The following is a 20702-nucleotide window of genomic DNA, read 5'->3' on the forward strand; positions in this document are numbered from 1 at the left end:
AATCACTAATATTACAAATTATGTGATTTATGTCAGGAACTGAGAATTTAAAAAGTCCTCAAAAATCGTGTTTGAGGGCAGATAATGAGAAATTAATCTCTGCGTCCATCTTGGGTCCTTCTACCTTATGCTGGAACACTTTGATATTCCGGTCTGGAAATCGAGATGACAGAAATGCTCTCAGCAGTGAAGATGAAAATGAATATTTTGAAGACCGTCCCTTTCTACCGACTCGGCTCGCCCTCCTCTCCATCAGTCTCCCCTTGGTTCTCTTGCTCTTGTTGTGCTTTTAGCGCTGTAATGCCACGAGGACCTCCACATAGTTTTGAGGGAAGAATCCTGTCTGGCCGTTCAGCATTCCCTCGTACCAGTTCTCGTCAATCTGATTGGTCAGGGTGATGATATCGCCCTCGCTAAAGCCCAGCTCTCCGTCGTTCTCCGGATCAAAGTCGTACAGTGCCTTGCAGCTCGACTGCTCCGGGGCTGACAAAACACAATGACAGAAGGAATTAGAGGGGGGGGTCAGGAGATGATTTTATACTATATAGTTAAGCATCGGCTGTCTGCAGGCAGGCTCGAGATAGAGAAAGCTTTGGTCATTGATTTGGGTTTTTTACTTCAGTTACATGAGCAGAAAAAAAAAAAGACAAGTGTGAAGCTAATTTACAACAATTACAAAAGTTTCTAAAAGCTGATTCGCCCCACAACTTTAAAATTCTACTTCTTACATTTCACAACAGAAGCTGTTGCGCGCACATTGTGCCGACGCTATCTGTGACTCACACAATCTGGGTTTCCGTAAAGGACCGTCAGGCCGATTGAAATAACGACTCTGATGACGTCACAGGAAAGAGGAACACGATCAGTTAGAGAAAGGCCAGCCAAATAACGGGCGAAGAGGCAAACGCACAGCCGACACACAAAACGTCCATTTTGTTTGGGTGCAAGCCATCATTTGTTAAACGCTCCTCTATCTTTGGCTTTTCTTCTGTGCATGTAGAAACAGCGAGATGTCTTCTTGTTGTTGGACATCTGATAAAACACCGACACATTTATCACTCTGCCCTTTTGCGTGGTGAAATTGTGTGGATGAATACAAAATAAAGCCCGAGTTTATCTTCTCAATGCATCATTTGTTCTCATGACGGCCACTCCATCGTTGTTGCATCAATAGATGAATTCAAATTTAATCCACCCTAGATCTTGTGGTAAAATCATAACACCCATCTATTGTCTTGGAGAGGAGAAAACCTCAATCGTCTCATCTACAGTAGATGCTGCAGGGAAATTATCCTCAAAGAACACACAAAAATGCGTTTTTCAGGATGCACCGTGGGCTTCTTACCGGAGTTGCGTGAAGGTGGCAGGGCCATTGAGGTCGAGTAGTTGCCATTCGAATGGTTGTTGTCTCCAAAGTCAAAGACGGGTTTGGGTTTAGGCGTGTATTCACGCCGTGGCCGAGTCTGAGCATCGCTCATCCTATTCAGATAAATTGATTTAAGTTCTATATTTCCAAGGCTCAATAATAATAATAAAAAATACAATAGTGTATAACAACTCAATGCAAACCAGACTTCAAAGGTTTTAAGGAGAAAGTTGCATAATCAGTTTGTGGGTCTTTGTTTCATGAGTGTACCTCTCTCTGAGTTTGTCGTAGAGCTCATCCAGCACCTGCATGGCCTGTCTGTGGTACTGCAGCTGGGACTCCACCAGAGCCGACATCTGGCTCACCTGCTCTATCTGCACAGCAAAAGCACACTCAACGGTCCAATTCCTACTTCCTGCCATTGAATACAACAAAGTCATGCTTGGAGAGACTCACGTCCGTCTCCAGCAGGTTGTACATGCTCGTCTCTGCCACTTCCTTTGACTCGTGAAACTTCTCCAGGGCCTGTCGAACCTCCTCATCCGGGATTTTTCCTTGACGCTTTTTCTTGTAATCATAGTCCAGGCGACGGCCTTCCAGCTTCTTCAGGTGGTGCTGAGGTGGCAAGAACCACAATTAGAAAAAGGAAGCAGCACGGAACGCTCCATCTTAAATGCTTTAAGAAGACGAGTGATGGGAGGTATGCTGGTTTTCCCATAATGCTGCTGCACAAGAGAGCTTAACCGATGAATTTCCAGTTTCTTTTCCTTTTCTCATAAAAAAAAAAAGCACAAAGACAAACCTGTATTTCTCGGAGGTCCTTGTCACAGAGCCCTTGCAATGGATCAATGAAGTTCTGTTTGACATCAATATCTAAAGAGTCTTTGACCTCTGCCAATCTCTTCATGGCTTCCCCAACATCTACTAGCGCTCCACCTAAAACACAAAGGCACAGCTCAGTAACACTAAGTTACCATCAGATCACACCTGAAACACAGACATAATCAGTCAACACACCTTCATACACACTCGATAGCTTGTTGCAACAAACCCAAGTTTCTCAATCCACTCCTCAATTTACCATCTAAAACCAGGAGACACTTTTAAAAGCACACATCTTACCAAAGTTGGTGTCCTCTCCGAGCTCCCGCCCGTACTTGCCCATACACTCCCCCAGCAGCCCCTCAGCCTGAGGGTAACCTGGGTTCTTTACCTGGCCACGGATCTTAGACATGGTGTTCAACATGGAGAGTTTGGCTCGCGATGCTGCAAAAAAAGGAGTCCAAACTAATCCATCAACGAGTCCGAGATTTTAAATGCCTAAAACGGATCGTCTTGTCACCTGGATTTGGTTGAAGGTACTCTGACGTTTTGGAAATCACCTCCACGACTGCTTTACTGGTCACATCCACTTTCTACGACACACAGGAAGCACACATGCATCACAAACGTGCACAAAACAGGAAGGTATACTGTTATAATGTTCATTCGCATCGAGAATGCTATGTAAAATAGAGACATGCATCTCAACACAATGGGGAGTAAGAATTGAAAATTGAGTCCTATTTTAAGCATTTTATTTATTTGTTTTAATGTCAGAAGTTTTTTTTAAACCGACACTGGCATAAATGAGGTGTAAACTTCGACAACAGATGTTAAATTATTTGTGTATTGTGTGTAAAACCAAGTCAGGCCCAGAGCTGTCGCACTGTAGGAAGCTTCTCTTACCCGTTCCAAATCTCTGAAGTCATCATCCAGCTTAGTTCCTTCAGCACCTCCAACCTTCTCACTCACCATCTAGACAGAGAAACAGAGAGAGAAAAAACAGGTAGAAAGAGTGGAAATGAATTAATGCTGCTCATAAGGGCTTGATTTCAAGATGGAAGAAGCCTGACCGCATTTCTGATTTGTACAATTTATATGAAGAACTTACAAGCATTTCTGACAGTAAAACATACGTGTGCAGCAGCGCAGCATGCAGGCAAACAACTGAGGTATCTCTGTGTGTGTGAGTGTGCACATAACAGCGCAGTGTGATGCAATCCCTTGTTTTGTAGGATGGGGAGGGGGATGGTGACCATCAAACTACATCGCACTTCAATTAAAATAGAGACAGCATGCTACAACTTTAACGCGTTGATTATAAACATGTGTGGATCCATGTGAGAGCTCAGCATTTTTAAGGCCCGAGGCGGAAGCTTAAGAATTTGAAAACAAGTCCTTTCCCTCTGCACGCAGAGGGAAGTTTTTTTTCTTGTTCCATTTTGTGACTTACTCTTTAAATGATAGACAACTGGAAACTAGAATGTTTACTCTTACTTTGTCGTGAGTCTGTACTACTGCGAGTTCTGCCCGTCCCGTGTAGTATGACCTACACAAAGTGTGACGCACAGACAGGCAGGCTCCAATCTCCAGGCAGATAATGAAAATGGGAAACAACAGACTAGTGTACTTTAGAACTTACACCACACCAGGAGGCCATGAATCTTTCCTGCGCTTGTCTATTTGATTTTTGAGGGGGGTCGTAACAGCAGTGATGTCATTCCTTAAATATCTGTCATTTCCTACATGACTCTTTAGTGACACTTTTGTGCTTACAGGAATTACCTAGATTTATGTGTCAGAGAGAAATAATTAGTTCAAAGTGACCAACAGACTTTTAATATGTAATCGTAATGCTTATCACCGCAGCTTTGTTTATGACTATCTGATAACTGAGGCTGTTAGTTCCTGTGTTCACAAATTTGAAAGGGTTACTCTTCCTCAGCGACAACTATAAAGTCTTTTGCTGAAGAGTCTGATGTTTTCAAGTCACACTGCTTCTGTGGAAAGCACATGATGGTCTCGGGGAGGTCACAGCGAGTAAAAATACAGCCTCAACTCTCCCTCCGCTCAGCAGTAATCCCTACCTGGAGAGGATAAAGCCTGTAGTCTGAAATCAAAGCTTTTTGCTAGTTTTGATTTTCAGCAAATGTCAGTCTTGAAAAACTTTCAGGGGAAGAATAATTTAATTCATAAAGAGCTAGCCGTCACCCAGGATGAATTATCACTCCCACTGTCACTACTTGTATTTCGGTCAGGGTGATAGCGAGTCTGACATTTAAGATTTTGACATTTACAATCTCAGAAGTACAAACAACAGGGACAGACAACCAATTAAAAGAGACAAAACAAAGAGTGAGCTTCAAGGCACAGATACCATCCTACAATAAACTCCCCTGCATGCCCCCCAGTGCAGAAACTCTGAGCCATGTCAAGTCTTATTGACTGTAGTGGAGTTTTTGGCAAGAAAAGCAGCTCCATTGCAGTCAAATAAAGGCCCTTTTGCCCCTTTCTTCTATGCATCGTTGGCTAACTTCATCATCAAGCACTTCTCTTCTCTCTTGATGCACCTCAAAGAACTTTGTTCATTTTTATTATCAGCAGAGAGCTTCAAAATCGTGTTATTTTCCCCCCTCATAACGACGCCAACTGGGATCTGAGTCTTTTTCCTGACAGGAAGCTGCTGCAGAAAAACCAAATGTCTTTCCTGCTTAGATCAGCAAGGCTAGGAAGAAAAACAGACTAAAAAATTCTTCCAAACCGTCCCCGCCCAGAGCTGGGGGAAAAAAAGAAAACAGAAAACTCAGTAACACCGCTCCATGCCCAGGAACGTGCTTTATTTTAACATTTTTAGATGGCTCTTCTACTTGTCCTAAGATAAAACATAAAGTCTGAAAATGAGTGTTCTAAGACTGTTCAAACATTCAAAAGTACATCTGAAACCTGTTCAGGATGTCAAGCTGAGGAAGGAGGCCTTTTATTTCCATTTTTAAGGGGCAATATTGCCTTAGTTTGCAAATAGCATTTTATTTTTAATTAATGCCTCAGGCTACAAGAGCTAGCTAATGCTTACCACAATAAGTGTATTTACTAAATGTGACTTGATGCACTGCTAGCTAACTCAACACAACCATAACTCAGGGCTAACAATAACGATAAACGTTCGAAAGATGCTCGTTAGTTTGGAGGTTTTATAGTAAAACAACTAAAGTCAAGTACCAGCGACATTTCGCCGTTTTACAGCGACGCGTACCAATTATTAGCTTCCTAAGGCAAAGCGTTATCAACATTAGCCAACTATAAAGTGCTAGCTAACGAAGCTAAACCAGGCTAGCTGCTAACATTTGCTAGTTTGAAGAAAAGTTTTTTTTTGCAAACCTGGCTGGCTTTATAAAACTGTTTCTTCAATCCCGCCACAGACATCTTGAACGACCGCCTTCAACTTTCAAACGAAGATGCGTACAGGTGAAGACCACAGCTAAAAGTTAGCAGCACTCTCTCAGAAAAGGGTCCAGTGCGAAATTGTTTAGAAGGAATCATAGGACTGCACAGCCGTCACTCTTGAGTTGGGACACGCCAAAGCGTCCACGTCGAGGGTAATTCTTCCGACTGTCACAGCAAACGACGGCGCAAAATAGCCTAAAAATGTGGCTATCGTAAAAAAAATATTATCTCCTGCAGAGATATACAGACAATGCAGGTCACATTTGTTGGCTGCTTTACATCTAACACCAAATAGACATGATTTACTTTGCAAGAAAATCAGGTTCCCGAGTGAGGAGGCACGAAGGATTCTTATGTTGGTGCGCACTGCCCCCTGTTGGATGTAGCAGGAATAAACACATCTGCCTGCTGCAGACGTTCAGTTCCCATGTCCTGCATACTCCTCCCAAGCCAAGCACTCCTCAACAAATTTGAGAAATAGTTTCTTTATTTTAGAATCAGTTTAACATCTCTATGTGCCAAATGTTTTGTGATAAATCATAACATTCAGAAGTTGAGGGTGGCATACAATGACTGCATGCGGATACTTCTCAGGAAGCCAAGATGGTCCAGCGCCAGTGAGATGTTCTGTGGTGCCGGGGTTAACACACTTAATGCTCAGCTGAGGCACCTGTCATGCAGGTTTATATGTCGGCTGCATGACTCAGGGAATGACATCATCAGGGCTGTGAAGTTTAACTCATGTATTTGGTGTCATTGGTACCTGATGTTATGATAGGATTACTGTGTTTACTGTGTAAACGTTGTAAATGTTGTAAATGTTATGTGTGCTTTTTAATTGGACCATTGTGTCTGCAATAAAGATTTGATTGATTGATTGATAACATTCAAGGTTTGGTCACACTGGACTGATTGTTTTGATGGAAGTCATGACAATAGAAACAGCTACAAAGCATCATCCATTTCTTCATTGATACATCATCATACATGGCCATCCTCCCCAACCCCCCTTCATGGTGTTGGGTAAACCCTAACAATAACCCTTACCACCTCAGCAATATCTAACCACCGTAATAAATTTTTAAGCTGTACTGATATGCCTGCCACTGTTGCAATCAGTTGAATGTTTGAAAACTATTTGTGTCAAAAACATTAAACATTTTTTTATCAGCAACATTTTCTTTTACCCAATGTTCTGGTCACTCTGCTTCTTTGGCATTCTTTCCCTCTGATAAATGTTGCAAGAAAAGGTTTGTGAATTGTACTGGAAAGGTATTGGATGTTTCAGAAATTAATATTTCAGCAGCTCAATGCTTAATATTGAAAACACCTCAGACCTGATATGATATGGAAGAGTGATATTTTTCACTGTGGAGGAGGTGCACCTTAACCACAAAGAATGCAGAATGAAATCTGTTATTTGATTACAGAACGATGTCTGTGCCACAAATTCTATCGAGTTATCAACAACCTAGTGTGTGGTAATAATGTTCTACTGGCTGACAAGCAATTCACCAAGGCCCCTAGAAAATACACTCATCTAAAATCAATCTTTTATTAACCCTTATCCTCTCATCTGTACTTCATGTGGATATGGAATATAGAAGTTTAAAAAAAGAAAAACTTTGTTAATTGGTGCAGATCATTCATTCATCTTCTGGACATGCTTTTATTGGAGCCAATCCCAGCTGACTATGGGTGAGAGGCTGGGTACACCCCAGACATGTCGCCAGTGCATCACAGGGCCACACAGACAACCACACACACACACCTACAGACCATTTAGTGTAATTCATCTAAGTTGCGTGTTTTCCTGGTGCAGATCATGTTGGGTGCAATTAAAAAAATTAAAATAAAATGAAGAGGTGCAACGTTTTTCTTTTAATTGTAAAAAAACTTTAATTACATTCTTAACTCCACATTTGTATCAGCATTGTGCAATAACACTTTACTGTGTTAAACCCCTTTTGGGTCTCACATCCATGACATAAATTATTTTTTGTATTAAAATCTATTTTTGATTTAATAATTAAAATCTTAAAATGGAGCAAACATATCATAAACAGAGGGATATATGACAAAAGAGAAAGTTTTAGGGAGACTTCTTTAAAAATGTTCTTTAAAAAAATAGAATTACATCTCTCCAAGATAAAAAGAGCACTAAACTGATGAGGGGGGAAAAATACACAGTACATTTAAGGATAAAAATTAAGAAATAAAAGATCACAACAAAACCAACACAAGATTCAGAGATTATAATCCATCATTTATATTGATTTTTACTATATTCAGGTTTTTTTTTCTATGTCTCAAACTCAAAATAAGTCTGGCAGGGCTGAAATCTTTGATGCTTCTGAAATCAAACATTCACAAGAACATAAACTGTACACAGTGATCAAGGTTTCAAGGTCTCCTAAGGTATCTTGCTTGCTAGACTAGCTGCAGACACTGTAGGACAGAGAGCCCAGCTATCTCCCTGAGTAACTAAACAGAAATATCAGATCTTCCGGACTCCCCCTCCCCCCCCCCCCCCGGGGGGGGGGCACCTTTCAGACCTGCAGTAACTATCAAGTGTACTGACTCGTAGGAAATCAGCATGTCTATCCATTCTAGGCCTCATTGTACAAAGTACTGCACTTTGCTACAATCTTTAAGTGTCATCCGGCCTCGTCGCCTGCTTAGTGGTTAAATGCTTCTTTGGTACATTACAACCACATACAATATTTCTCTGTGGAGTGCTTGTGTGAATATTAACTGTATTATGTGGCATCAAAGGCCTAAATTACTGAGAACAATGGGAAATACACTAATGGACAATCCCACCATGCCACAATGGTATATGTGCCCACAAAACAGTGCTATTCCAAAAAAACTGAAATCTGCCCTCTCCCCCCCTGCTCTGAAGAATACGGTTTCATCTGGATCTATCCTTGCTCGTCTCCAGAGGGCTTTCCTTCACAGAGATCTGTATCTAAGCAGGACTTTCCTGAACCTAAACCTCAGCTGTCCGAGCGGACAGATGGCATTAACAGGTGCAGCGTCGTCTTCATAAGAATACATTTCCCCACTCACTGACGTACCTTTAAAAGAAGCTCTCTTTTATGATGCAGGAATACTAACTCAGGGGGTTAGCTGACGGCTCTGTGGACTCTTTGACGTGTCATTTAGTGTATGACAAGGAAGGGTGAGGTAGAAAGGGAGTGGGGGGGGAAGAGGAACTGAGCTTTTCTCTTTGTGCAACCACTAAACCTTGGCTGGCTACAACACAGTCAAGACTCCAAAGCAGTGAGAGCCGGCACAGACAGTAAATCCCCACTAAGAAGCTAAAGTAACACCCTCACCCACCTGGCTTTTTGTAAAGTTTTTGCCCCTTATAGACAAATATAGGTGCCAAAGTGTTGTCGTTTCAATGCTCAAGTGTCAGTTTGTTTTTCTTTACTGAAACATTCTTCTTGATCCTGCTGGATGATTTGGGCCGATGGTACTTTCTCATTGGGGTCGGACGTGTGAAAGTTCCAGACGCTCCTCCATGAGAGCACGCGACCCGCCCCCCCGCCCGCAGTGGTCGGCTGCCCGGCGCCTTGTTCATACAGTTCCTCTACGGTGGGAGGGTGCATCTTGCATTTCCGCCCGGTTTAATAATTTCTTTTTTACCGATGGCAGTCTGAATGCAGACTTGCAGCAAATGCTTGTTCCAGAAGTTCACGGTGTTCGTTCCAACGAGGACTCGTAAGTGCTTATAATCAGCTCGGTGTTCTTTTTAGCAACCACTTCCATCCCATAACTCCAGAGAGGCAGTGTCCGTTTGAGAGACCTGAGGATGAGCACATTGACCTGCTCTTCACTCGAGATGAATGCATGCCACCGCGTATGTTCCATGGATATATATATATATATGGATTATTATTTACAGTACCAGTCAAACATTTGGGCATTTTCCTCCAGAGCCTTTGACTGCTACTCTGCAGAATATATTTAAAACCACATCTAAAATGACTTTCACAATACCGCTGGGATTCTCACTCTCTAAGTGGCATTTACAAAGGGAAAGGGTATTAGGACTGAGGTCACTGATTGCATAAAAAAAATAGATTTCACTGTCATCAGTGTCTGAGATTGTGCCAATAAAATACCTATAAAGGTCAGAAGAAGTGCTGTTTTGTGCTCAGTGTGCAGAAGTTCGTCGTGCACGGTTGCAGACATTTTAGTGTTTGCACTGGATTCACGCAGCTAAAAACAAACAAACCAAACCCTGTTGGTTAGGACTTTGATCATGGTCCCTTTAAACAGTTTGTTCATATATTACAAAACTGCTAAATATGGGCACTGCCAAAAAAAAAAAAAAAACTCAATGAAAATGTCATAAGAGAACATTCTATATCGGGCCAACGGCTGTGCTGAACGGATCAGGGGAATGAAGGGGGTACATTCAACGATAGCATAGAGGAGAACGGTGGAGGCCAAATCTAAAGCACGAAGGAATTCAAAGCGACAGTTTTCAGGTTTCTTCATAGAAAAATATTTTAGAGTACAAATTTGATAGGTTACGCTTCAATATTTAAAAAAAGAGGTAACATGGACTGAGCACCAAGCATCAACTGCTGTAGTGTTAAATTTGGAGCTGAATGGACGGAAGGTGAGAGACGCGCGTCTAAAAAGTGGAGCATGCAGGATTGTCATTTAGCTGCTGGTTCGTTTAGCCACAGCGGGCTGCCACGTTTTTTTTATCTCTCTATCCCCCCATCTAAAATGTCTCCATTTGAGTCACGCCGTGCAGCTAAACGATGCTAGCCCTCTGTGGAGTCTGGGATGGCGATGTCACTGCCAAAAACCTCCCGGTAGAGAGGAGGAAAAGTATAGGCCGTCTCAGGATGAACCAGACGGAAAAACTCCAGCTTGTCAACGTGCAGCTTGCAAATGGACTTCATTATGGGAAGCTTAGACACCATCTAGAGAGAAAATAAGAAAAGGTTTTAAAAACTAAATCAATAATTTAGGTTGTTTTTTTCTTCACTAATCTAGCACAGTGGATGCATCTCCTTGTACCTTAGCTAGTTTCTCCTCTGGTGCACCCTCCTTCTGTAGGCAGCGCTGCAGAGCCACGTAGACTTTTTCCTGCAGCTTCCGGACCTTCTGAAAGTCTGTCAGCCAGGGCCGGTCTGAGGGAAAGTACAAAACCATGATGCTTGTTCTCTGGTCAGGGTGCCAATTTGACAAGTGTGAATCTTTGGTAGAGCTCGATCGCTCATAGTTTATATGACAGCTGTAAAGGTTTAGAATAGCAAAAGTGGATGACTTCAAATACGTTTAAGAGGTTCAGAGGCATGTGCAGAGAAAGGACGATGGAGAAAAATGATGAGGATGGAGTTACTAGATAAGAGGACTGTGGTGTGACAGAGGAAGACGTGAGAGGAAGATGGATTATCTACTGTGAGACCACTGATGGGGAAAAAGCCAAACGGAAAAAAATAAGTTTGAAATCTGAGCGAAAAATCACAAAAACATTCATGTCCCTCAGATGCTACACTGAGCAGGTGCGTGAGCTTCAATGCCTTTCTTACCTGGTGAGAGCAGCACAGCAGCGCTGAATAGAGCCATCTCCTCCTCAGACATGTGCACACGACTCAGACTCTTAGCCAAGTCAAACACTGCGTTCACGAGGTCGTCACAGCCTAGGGCGAAGGAGAACAAGAATGTTATCTTCCAAACTTCGGTGATTTCAAAAAATATAAAACATTTATTTTGATCAAATATATCCACCGAGACTCACCAAGAGCTTTGAAAAGCTGAGGCGTGGCGAACTTCCCATCAAACAGCAAAGTATTATTGATGGGATTATAGGCCCTACACATACGGATCAGAAGAACGTCCATGCAGCCTGTGGACAAAAAAAGATTAAAAAAAATTAAAGTAAAAAAAATCCTTGTTAATCAGAGCACTGGGCTGTGGTCACAAACTCACAAAGGAGACATGTTCCTGTGATAATAGAAGAGTTCTCTGTCAATACAGAGGAATTGAAAAGAGAAAAAAAAGTGATTACTGAAGGCCTCCTGTTTCCTAAAACAAATACGAGTTAATCCAGCCTGCCGTCATGATATAATGTAAAAAAAAAAAAAAACTATTTTTACATGATTAATTAGGAGACCCTTTGGAATTGAAGTCACTAAATCTCAGGTTCGGACTGTTTATATTTTATTATAGTGCAGCCTTCAAGGTTGAACAGAAGAGCAGCACAGAGGGAGCAGTGTGCTTCCAAACAAAGCCATCCCTTCTTCTGAAGCGAAGCATCCAACCACCGCGTCATAGTCATAACGCTTGCATGTGACGGTTGAACTGTGTCAGCTACGCCGGCAATCTGTGCCAATGTTGAACATCCGAAAAGGCGACCGACATGCATACAGCAGGCTGGCTGTTGCAGCCGCCTTAAACAACGCGTGGATTTCAGTCTGTCCAGTGGTGTCGCACGCTGACCTGCTTTGAGGAGGATTATCTGATCGTTCTGACAGAGGTCCATGAAGCCGGTGATGCGCTTGGCAAACTCCACCACATACTGGATCGCGTTGGTGATGTGAATGGCACATTGTTGCCACATTACCTCCGCTGACTGCAACAAAGAAACAGAGGGAGGCGTTTACGAGAAACTAAAATGACTGGTGGTCTTGTTCTCCGTTGAGGGTTGGCTGTGTGATGATGATGATGATGATGCATCTCTAATTTTAAAACACTTGTACAAGGAACATTTTACAGTTAAATTTTGCCCAAGGTTACAAAGTGAAAACATTATACTGTGAGTACGAGAGCGCCAAATAGCACGACGGGCCAAACTACCGCTTCATTTTACATAGATTTAAACGGGGTCCTTCACAAGATAGTTCCGCTGACCAAATATCAAGCACATAGTCCGATAGGGGAGTGATTCTCTTGATTCTTAATAAGCAGCTTTTTTGAAAAGTGTATTGATGAGGTTGTGCTGTTATATACTATATATATATATATATATACACCTTGATCTGGTATACGCGTGCTTCTTCTGGGCCATACAAGGTCCACGCCATTCTCTTCAGCTCCTCTGTGCTGTACTGGCTTGTCTCAATATGGGACTTCACCACACTCTGAGTGACGCGCTCTGAACAGGGGGAAAGGTCGCATTGAGATCTCACTTCGTTTTGAGGGTAGATTAAATATTTCACCACAAAACAACAGTAGCAAATTTATGGTTAACAAGAATCCCGTGATTTATACTAACCCACGTCAAGCAGGGAGCAGCCGTCCGGCAGCGGGTGGAGGATGGCATGCGAGAAGAGTCCGGAGTCGTGCAGCAGCTGGTACTCGTGCTTGATGCTGTGGTTGCCTTCTACAAAGTCAAAGTTGGTCTGCTCTGGTGAACTCTGAGAGGATGAGCTGCTGCCTGCACTGCCGCCCAGCATGTCCAGGTTGCAGTAGTCTCCACCCGCATCCTCGGGGGTCAGCGGGAGGTCAAAGAGCAGGCTTTCCGGCAGCGTAGTGATTTCGTCCAGATCGCTGAGGGCAGTGGTTGAGCCTCTTCTGTAGGCGCGGCCGTGGTTGGCCGTGCCGCCGTTCTCCTCATGAGCACCAAGCCCGACGCGCTGCTGGGTCAGCTGGTGCTTCTGGACCTCTGCATACAGGCTGTCACGCTGCTTTTTGGACATTCGGCCAAACTTGACCGCTGCAATAGGAGAATATGAAGACAAAAATGAAACATTTAAGAGTCAAAAAGGGATTCCAAAAGTTGAATGGGATATTACTCAAGTGAGTAAATGAAACATGGACATGCAGAACTCACCATCACGGCTCATACCCAGAGCAAGACACTTCTGCAGCCTGCAGTGCTGACAGCGATTGCGGTTGGTCCGGTCAATGAGACAGTTCCTCTGCCGTGAGCAGGAGTACATGGCATTATTCTGCTGGCTTCGCCGGAAAAAACCCTGCAAAGACACAAACACACGCGATGTAAATCAGAGCTCGAAGGTGCAGGACATCTACCAGAATAAATAACAACTGTAGCAGGAAGCGCGCGACGGCTTACCTTACAGCCTTCACAGGTGATGACACCATAGTGGATCCCAGATGATTTGTCCCCACAGATTTTACAGGGAATTACCTCAATTTGAGCTGGAGAGAGATAAAAAAACAAAAAACAAAACATTAAGTATTTAAGAAAAGATATTTTGATCACTTAGATACACAGAAATAAGATACACAGATTCACCGAGAAGGATCTTGCCTAAATGCTAATTAATGCATCATGGCACTGCATTTTTTTGTCTCTTCTCATTTGCCCGATGACTTACGGTAGATCTGTTAACAACCCTAATGGAAAACCTGCCTCTCCAGATGCAGGAGTTGCTGCTTTTCTGTTTTACTTCGGTCAATATTTAATTATTTAAAGTTGTTCTTTTCAGCATCTTGGAAAGTGTGATTTATTGTATTTTTTTAATTTTAATTCAGTGAGACGAGTAAATATATTTTTACCTGTGCATTTACAAGGCCTGAAATGTGGTTAATAATGACGGCAATGCGATAGCTTTACACGACGCGAAGAAACAAGAGAAGTGTTGTGAGCACAGACGATCCTGTCATTGACAAAGTAAACTGCAGATACATTATACGCCTCACCTTGTGTTCATTGTGGAAGCCTGAGCCCTCTTACCTAAGAACAGTCTGTTCTTTTCATTATGTTGTTTATCTAAGTAGCCGGGCCTCCTCAAGCCCAGAATAGCAAGTCAATTGCATTAGCTGAGGCCCAGGGTTATAAAGTTTCACAGCTCTCCCTCTCGCTAACTCCTTCCTTCCCTAGGCAGAACACAATGTTAGCAGGTTATCAAAAAGACACACTGCTCTGCTGGACCCTCCAACTCCTACTGATGTAACCTGCAGAGCAATTGGAACCGACTGGTACTGTGTGCGCATGAGATTTGATTTGTCTTGGGCTGCAGGGTGGGCCAAACATCCGCCTGTTTATGGGTCACAAAGGGCATTGGGTAACCTGTAAATCACATTTAAGTGGCCGGACACAGCTCTTCTGAAAATGGCTGTTTTCTAAAAAGTTCTTTCTTACTCGTCTCGACCGTCCCCGTTACACAAGACATGCCATGTGAGGCCAGATGTGCGTCACACGCCGAGGTGAAGCTCAGGAACTCTTTCCTCCACAATGACTTTGTTTGCAGAGCAGGCGACACACATTTGAGAGTTATGGTTGAGTAGAACGTAGAATACGCTCTGGTAGCTGTAAATGAGGGATGCAAATAAATACAAATTCACTGCTTCTCCACCGTTCCCTTCCTCGCTCCCCTTCCAGAGCATTACCCCGCCCTTCAGCCTGTTATATAACTGCCATATGGCCGCATTCCACGAACACGCTCATTCAAGGGTGGTTGCCTTGGCAACGGTGTGACGGTCCATCTCGTCCCACTCCCATTGGTTACCGAGTGGGCGACTTTGCCTGTGACTTGCCGCCTCACCTGCCAGTCAGCGCCCAGGCCCAGGGAGAGCAGGAGATGCTCCACTGACACAGTTTTCCCATTCACCAAAGAGGGAGGAGCCAGTGGCGGCGGCGGCGGCCTCTCCGGGAACACATCATGGCTCCTTGCAGTTTTTAAGGTGGAACTAAAGCAGACTTAAAATAAAGTCTGAAACTGGCCCCGTAGAGATTAAAAAATGTATGCAGCAACATCTGGAAATATTTCCAAGAACATCTAGTACAGTCAGCTGCAGCAGGGAGGGGGGGGGGGGGGGGGGGGGGTGGAGCTAATAGTAGCCCTCAACTTGTCATAGCACGTCAACTATTTGAGTGAAATTTCAGCTCAACCACAAATCTATTTTTACTCCGGCAGATGGATGCCCAGAGATTCCTTGCGGTGTTTGGATCTAGTGGCACATCAGTGTTGCACTAATCACAACACTAATCACAACACATCCCAGAAGCGTACACTGTTTACTGTAAATAACAGCGTGCAGGATCGCGGCTATGCTGCGGCGTAGACAGAGCCTGAACAAGAGAGTCTTTACTCTCAGAGTTCACTTAAAGTGTCGTCGTTGTTGAGGGATAAAATGTACCAACAAAATAAGATAAGAACAAAACTTATGTGCGTAAAGTTCAAAGCCGGGCAACTCTACAGCAAGACAATACAAATAATGCTGACACAGCTTTTCTTCAACACAATTGCAGAGGAGCATCATTTTAAGCAGGCGAGAATCAAAACTCAAACATCAGCTCGTCTGCTGGTCGGCATTTGTCCGATGCAGATCCTTGCGATGTAGACTTTGCCCTCAAATGTAAGCTAGTGAAACAGAGTTCAAGGTATTATTTACCTTGCTCTTTACATTTACCTGATATACGCTATGCCAACATTGTGAGGGCCTCATATCTGACGTCTTGTGTAACGCACTATATAGTTCCAACATAAATCCTTTGTAAATGACGGTCAAACTTGAAAACTATTTGAAAAACAATGTGTATTGATTCTCTCCTTCTATTCTTTTCTTTTGTGTTTTATAGGCACAAAATAAAAGACCCACATCAATACATTTAACAGATATTTGGACTAATTATTTAAATGTGATTTCCATGTGAAGGAAAGTGCAAGCGACAGGAGGCAGAAAAAAACACTTTTGTCATTTCTGAGGAAGAGAATAGTTTATAGCAGTTTTCCTTCTTTATCATAGCCCTTCATATTTTTGCAATGGAATCGGCAATAAAAAACAAAACAAAAACAATGTTATTCTATTCTACATATATGCACAGTTTCTCATTTTCCCCAGGATAAACATTCACGTGTCGGATAATAATGCTAATTCCGGACTTCACCCTCCATGCCTCTGGAATCCCTCACCATTGATCAGATAAGAAGAAGTGCATTCACTTGATCATGCTGTTTACGGGGGGCTCAAATCCCGAACCCAAGTGGGCCTCTCTGCAGCTCAAGCTAAACCAGACTGTGGAATTCACTTCACAGCATGTCATTTTGCATGCTACTCAGAACGACGGGAACAAATTAGGACAGCGCTGCAACAGTCAGCTAGAATTAAAATCAGTTCAGGTGTCACTTACCCTCACGCACATTAGTAAGCCCTACGAAGAATAGAAAAATTACTTCAAATAACACTTTTCTTTCATGTAATAAATGTAAAATACTGCGCTGAATGGTGTTTCCCTAGCACGCGAGTCCACTTGGAACCTTTTGCCTGCATACTAACAGGAGTCTGGGTGAAAAGGTAAAGCTTTTGATGAAAGAAATGGAATCCTGGCGTGCAGTCGTCGGGGAGAAAGGGCACCTTGACGCATACTGCGGCTCGCTGTAAACTTGCCCAAGGCAACAGATAGTGACTTGGGGCTAGGCTCGGCACAGCTGTACCAGAGAGAGGCCTTTCCTCTTCACTGTTGCCATAACTTTGGTCCTGAGCTGACTGAGCCTTTAGGGCTTCAGCGCTGCACAGCTGAGTGCTTCCACCAGCGACGATTATCTGCCGTGCTTCATTCCGGCAAGCCCATCCCTTGCAACCACATAGTTAAAGACGAAGAACAACAAATTGTGAATTGCAATCTACTTGCGAAATGAACAGAATCCTCCTCACAGCAGATTGGATTGCTGACTCGGCGCGTCCTTGTAATGCGACGTCGTAATAATATTTTCACAGCATCTTCTTGATAAACTGTGCTGGACTGAGGAGACGCACCGGTCGATGTGAGCAGCCACAGCTGAGAGAGGAAACGGAGCTTAAGCGAACCATGCTGCAGCTCGTGGCTGCACCTGGGCTCGCTGTGCCGACATCCTGCTCGTCACAGCGGTGCAAAGCAGCCATTTTTAACAGTCACCTAAAAATATATATTAGAACAGATTGCTTCTTTTTTATATACCGGTATATATATATTTCAGGAGAAATAACAAGCTGCTAAAATACATCTTATATCTCGCAAGGAGAAGCCAAAATCAGGCTCTTCCAGTTGGTGCGGTTCTTATCGACAGTAGGAACACCGGACCCGTTAACCCTCCTGCTACCCTTGCAAAACTCTCTGGTTTAATAAATAGCAAATAAAAATACTCTGCTATAAAAGTGTTAAATTCTAAGTCCACATTATAAACCTTTGGTCTTAAAAGACTAATGTTTTACCTTCACATCGGAGCCTCATGTTGTTTACTGGTGCAGGTTGTTCTTATTTTAGAGTCTCAGTTAAAAGCAGCCTCTATGAATGTATCTCTAACGTTCTGCAGCAGCTCCGTTCGTTTAGTTACTTTGTTTCCACCTTAGTGAAGATCAAACGGTTCAAAGGGTTCCATGATTCTCCTGCAACATTGTTTCCTCTCGTTGCTCCTTTACTTCCTGCTTCAATCAAAACAATGTATCTTCCTCTCTTCCAGGCCAGATGTGTCTCAATTCATGAAGCAGTCCCAGCTTCGATTAATTAATGATAATAATTAACTAATTCTAAAGTTTGGCCTGATGGTGGCGCTAGAGAACGGGTCAAGGGTTCATTATCAGGGGTTTATTTATGTTTTCAACTAAAAATAAAGTCTCTGACGCAAAAACTTGGTCGACAATTTTCTGTAAATCATTTTCTGGAGGCATATATCCCGGTGGTGGCGCAGTGGTTAGTGCTGTCGCATCACAGCAAGAAGCTACCGGGTTCAAATCCTATATCTGTGAGTTTAAGCAGCCAGAGATGAGACAAGAAGATGGATGGACTCATCAGTAATGACGAGACACCCACGGAATACACGCACGCATGAACACAAAACACACATTTGTGTACTTGTCAATGACAGAACTAGTAGCTCTTGTGTGTATTTATATATGCCATCGCCTGACACTGGACGCCACACACGCCTGATGCTGAAAACAAAACAAAAACACGCACCGCCACTGCGTTTAGGTTCACGGAAACATCGTGCGCGTCACAGAGCGGCTCAGGATTTGTGAATCATAGATAATCCCGGCCGGGATATTTGCGTTCGGATTGCCCCCCCCCCCCCCCCCCATCCCGACCCCCCGCTCCGATGTCTTACATAACTGCAGACGCTTACTGGTGGAAATAGAGAAACCACAAAGGAACAAAAATATATATATATATATATATATATATATATAAATTACACACTGTAGGTAAACACAAACACATATTCGAGCCAGAATATTTGCATTTGGATTCACATTTGAGCCCAATAAATTTAATCCTGCATGTATAAACATCCTTATTAATGAAACGACGTCCACCCTCCTCGTTACACTGCGTCGACACAAATCAATCAAAAACGACGCGTCTCATTTCCCTGCGTGATGAAATGGCGTGTTTTATTTCGGTGCGCTCACGCAGCCTACGCACTTCGAACTTCGGACTGACTTCCATCGTGCCAAGCGCTGCTCTGTAGTTATTTACAAACACGAAGACGCGCACGATGTCAAAAATAAATAAATAAAAAACAACAACAACGACTCATTCGGACAAACTCACCTCTCATGTCGGCGTTAAAAGGTTAATTTCTCCAAGTCATTCAGCTCCAGGTGGGAATGACGCACGGAGGACGCACTTGCAGCTAAAACTGTCACACAAAAAAAACGAACCTTCATGGATTTCTAGTTTCTCTTCTGACGCATCGGCCTAAAACAGTACGAAGAACAACGGCTTGTTTGTTTTTGTTTGCTTTCCGTCCCGTCCGCGTGATGAAATGAAACATCAAGCCGCAGCTCCTCTCCCGTGGGTTGTGTCGCGCTCCGCAGCTCACAGCAACCTGGCTCCGGCGCGTGGCCGACACACATGATCCTCACCCCGAGGTCCGCCCGCCTCGTGCCCGGTGAACTGTCGCGCGCGCGCGCGCCGCCGCCCCCGCCCACCGCGCGCTTTAAGGAAGCTCTCTCGCGTGCGTGGGAAAGTGTGGCAGTGTGTCAGTTTTTAGACCGACAGTAAACCATCGTGGGAAATATTTAATGACGGGCGCGCGTTTTTTTAAAATCTTTATTTCCTGACAGATCCGTTCACTTTATCAATCAATAACGCACTGAACGTGAAGATCGATAAGCTTGTATTTTACATAATAATAATAATAATAATAAGGGAGGGTCTCAAACACATGTCTGTATACAAAATATTGCATTGCAGATTTCTAGTCAGAATTAAAGTGGTTTTAACAGAATTCCGTAAAAAAGATGAAAGCAGGAGCAGAAACCTGCTCAGTTTAAAATGTTGTTTCATCCTCTATTATTTATGTTGTCACCAACATATAACACGCTTCATTCTACGGTGTTACTAAATCTAATATTGGCCAGATAGAAAATATGCATTTGACAAACTACTAACTGCACTTTCTGATTGTCCCTTGCGGGGTCGACACAGCAAATCAACCTCCTCCACTTCACCCTGTCCTTTGCATGGTCCTCCCCAAGCAGGTGACTAACATCTAAAATCTTTATTACAAATATATATATATACTATTAAAAGGATAAAAACACAGACACCACCACCTGTTAAAAAAGAGCCTTGGGCTCTCCTAAAAGACATGCAGGTTCTTTAAAAACAGGGGGGGGGGGGGGGGAGTTAAGAAACCACTATTGAGTAACCGGTTTACAAAAGTTTATTTAAAAGAACTAAACTTTTCAAATCAAAGGAAGGAACCCAGCCATCCAACATCCCGCTTCGGCCTCCTCCGGGCGTCCCGCTCGCTTTCCTGGAACTTCTGTCCAACCCGCTTGTCCTGCAGCGTCTCTCCCCGTGTTGTCGTCCTGACCCAGCTCTCCCGTATACCTCTGGTCCCCACAGCGTCTCTCTACTAGGCTTCTCCTGCGGACAATGGGTCTGAGGGATATATGTGGATAACACCTGGTTAAAAATCAAGACCAAAGAAGTGGAGGCAATATGGTGGATCGTAACGTTGTTCACCCGTGACGATATGATGGACAATGCCCTGGCTACACATTGAAAGGGATGAAAACCTCAACATCGAGGTGTACACAAAACCCACCCACTTCTACTTTTGGGTCTTGATTTTTAACCAGGTGTCTCCACATTAGCCCTCAGGCCCATTGTCAGCAGCGTCAACTCTGTCACCTACAACAT

The 20702-nt window shown here is 43.4% G+C and overlaps 2 protein-coding genes across 2 annotated transcripts; both read right to left on the reverse strand.

The window, feature by feature from the left end:
- Positions 1–289: 289 nt before the first annotated feature.
- On the reverse strand, positions 290–5611 carry sh3gl1b (SH3-domain GRB2-like 1b). Its single transcript, XM_068743169.1, has 9 exons — positions 5567–5611; positions 3095–3163; positions 2709–2781; positions 2489–2632; positions 2169–2302; positions 1823–1981; positions 1637–1740; positions 1346–1479; positions 290–483 (listed from the first exon to the last, which is right to left on the reverse strand). Exons 1-9 carry the CDS (start codon positions 5609–5611, stop codon positions 290–292), a joined length of 1056 nt encoding a protein of 351 aa, XP_068599270.1.
- A 4694-nt stretch (positions 5612–10305) lies between these two features.
- On the reverse strand, positions 10306–19279 carry rorca (RAR-related orphan receptor C a). Its single transcript, XM_068743947.1, has 10 exons — positions 19104–19279; positions 13680–13765; positions 13437–13578; positions 12879–13319; positions 12637–12758; positions 12104–12236; positions 11403–11510; positions 11194–11304; positions 10679–10791; positions 10306–10581 (listed from the first exon to the last, which is right to left on the reverse strand). The coding sequence occupies exons 1-10, from the start codon at positions 19108–19110 to the stop codon at positions 10420–10422; spliced, it is 1425 nt and encodes a 474-aa protein (XP_068600048.1). The 5' UTR covers positions 19111–19279; the 3' UTR covers positions 10306–10419.
- Positions 19280–20702: the final 1423 nt, after the last annotated feature.

Source organism: Brachionichthys hirsutus, chromosome 9, assembly GCF_040956055.1.
Source record: "Brachionichthys hirsutus isolate HB-005 chromosome 9, CSIRO-AGI_Bhir_v1, whole genome shotgun sequence".
In the NCBI taxonomy this organism is placed as follows: Eukaryota; Metazoa; Chordata; class Actinopteri; order Lophiiformes; family Brachionichthyidae; genus Brachionichthys; species Brachionichthys hirsutus.

Coding starts and splice junctions, on each gene's coding strand:
- sh3gl1b (XM_068743169.1), bottom strand. CDS start 5,611: ATGTCTGTGGCGGGATTGAAGAAACAGTTTTATAAAGCCAGCCAG. Junction 3,164..5,566: donor AGTTTTATAAAGCCAGCCAG/GTTTGCAAAAAA, acceptor TTCTCTGTCTAG/ATGGTGAGTGAGAAGGTTGG. Junction 1,480..1,636: donor TACGACAAACTCAGAGAGAG/GTACACTCATGA, acceptor TTATCTGAATAG/GATGAGCGATGCTCAGACTC.
- rorca (XM_068743947.1), bottom strand. Junction 12,759..12,878: donor CTGCTCCCTGCTTGACGTGG/GTTAGTATAAAT, acceptor CCCCCTGTTCAG/AGCGCGTCACTCAGAGTGTG. Junction 12,237..12,636: donor CACGCGTATACCAGATCAAG/GTGTATATATAT, acceptor TCTTTGTTGCAG/TCAGCGGAGGTAATGTGGCA.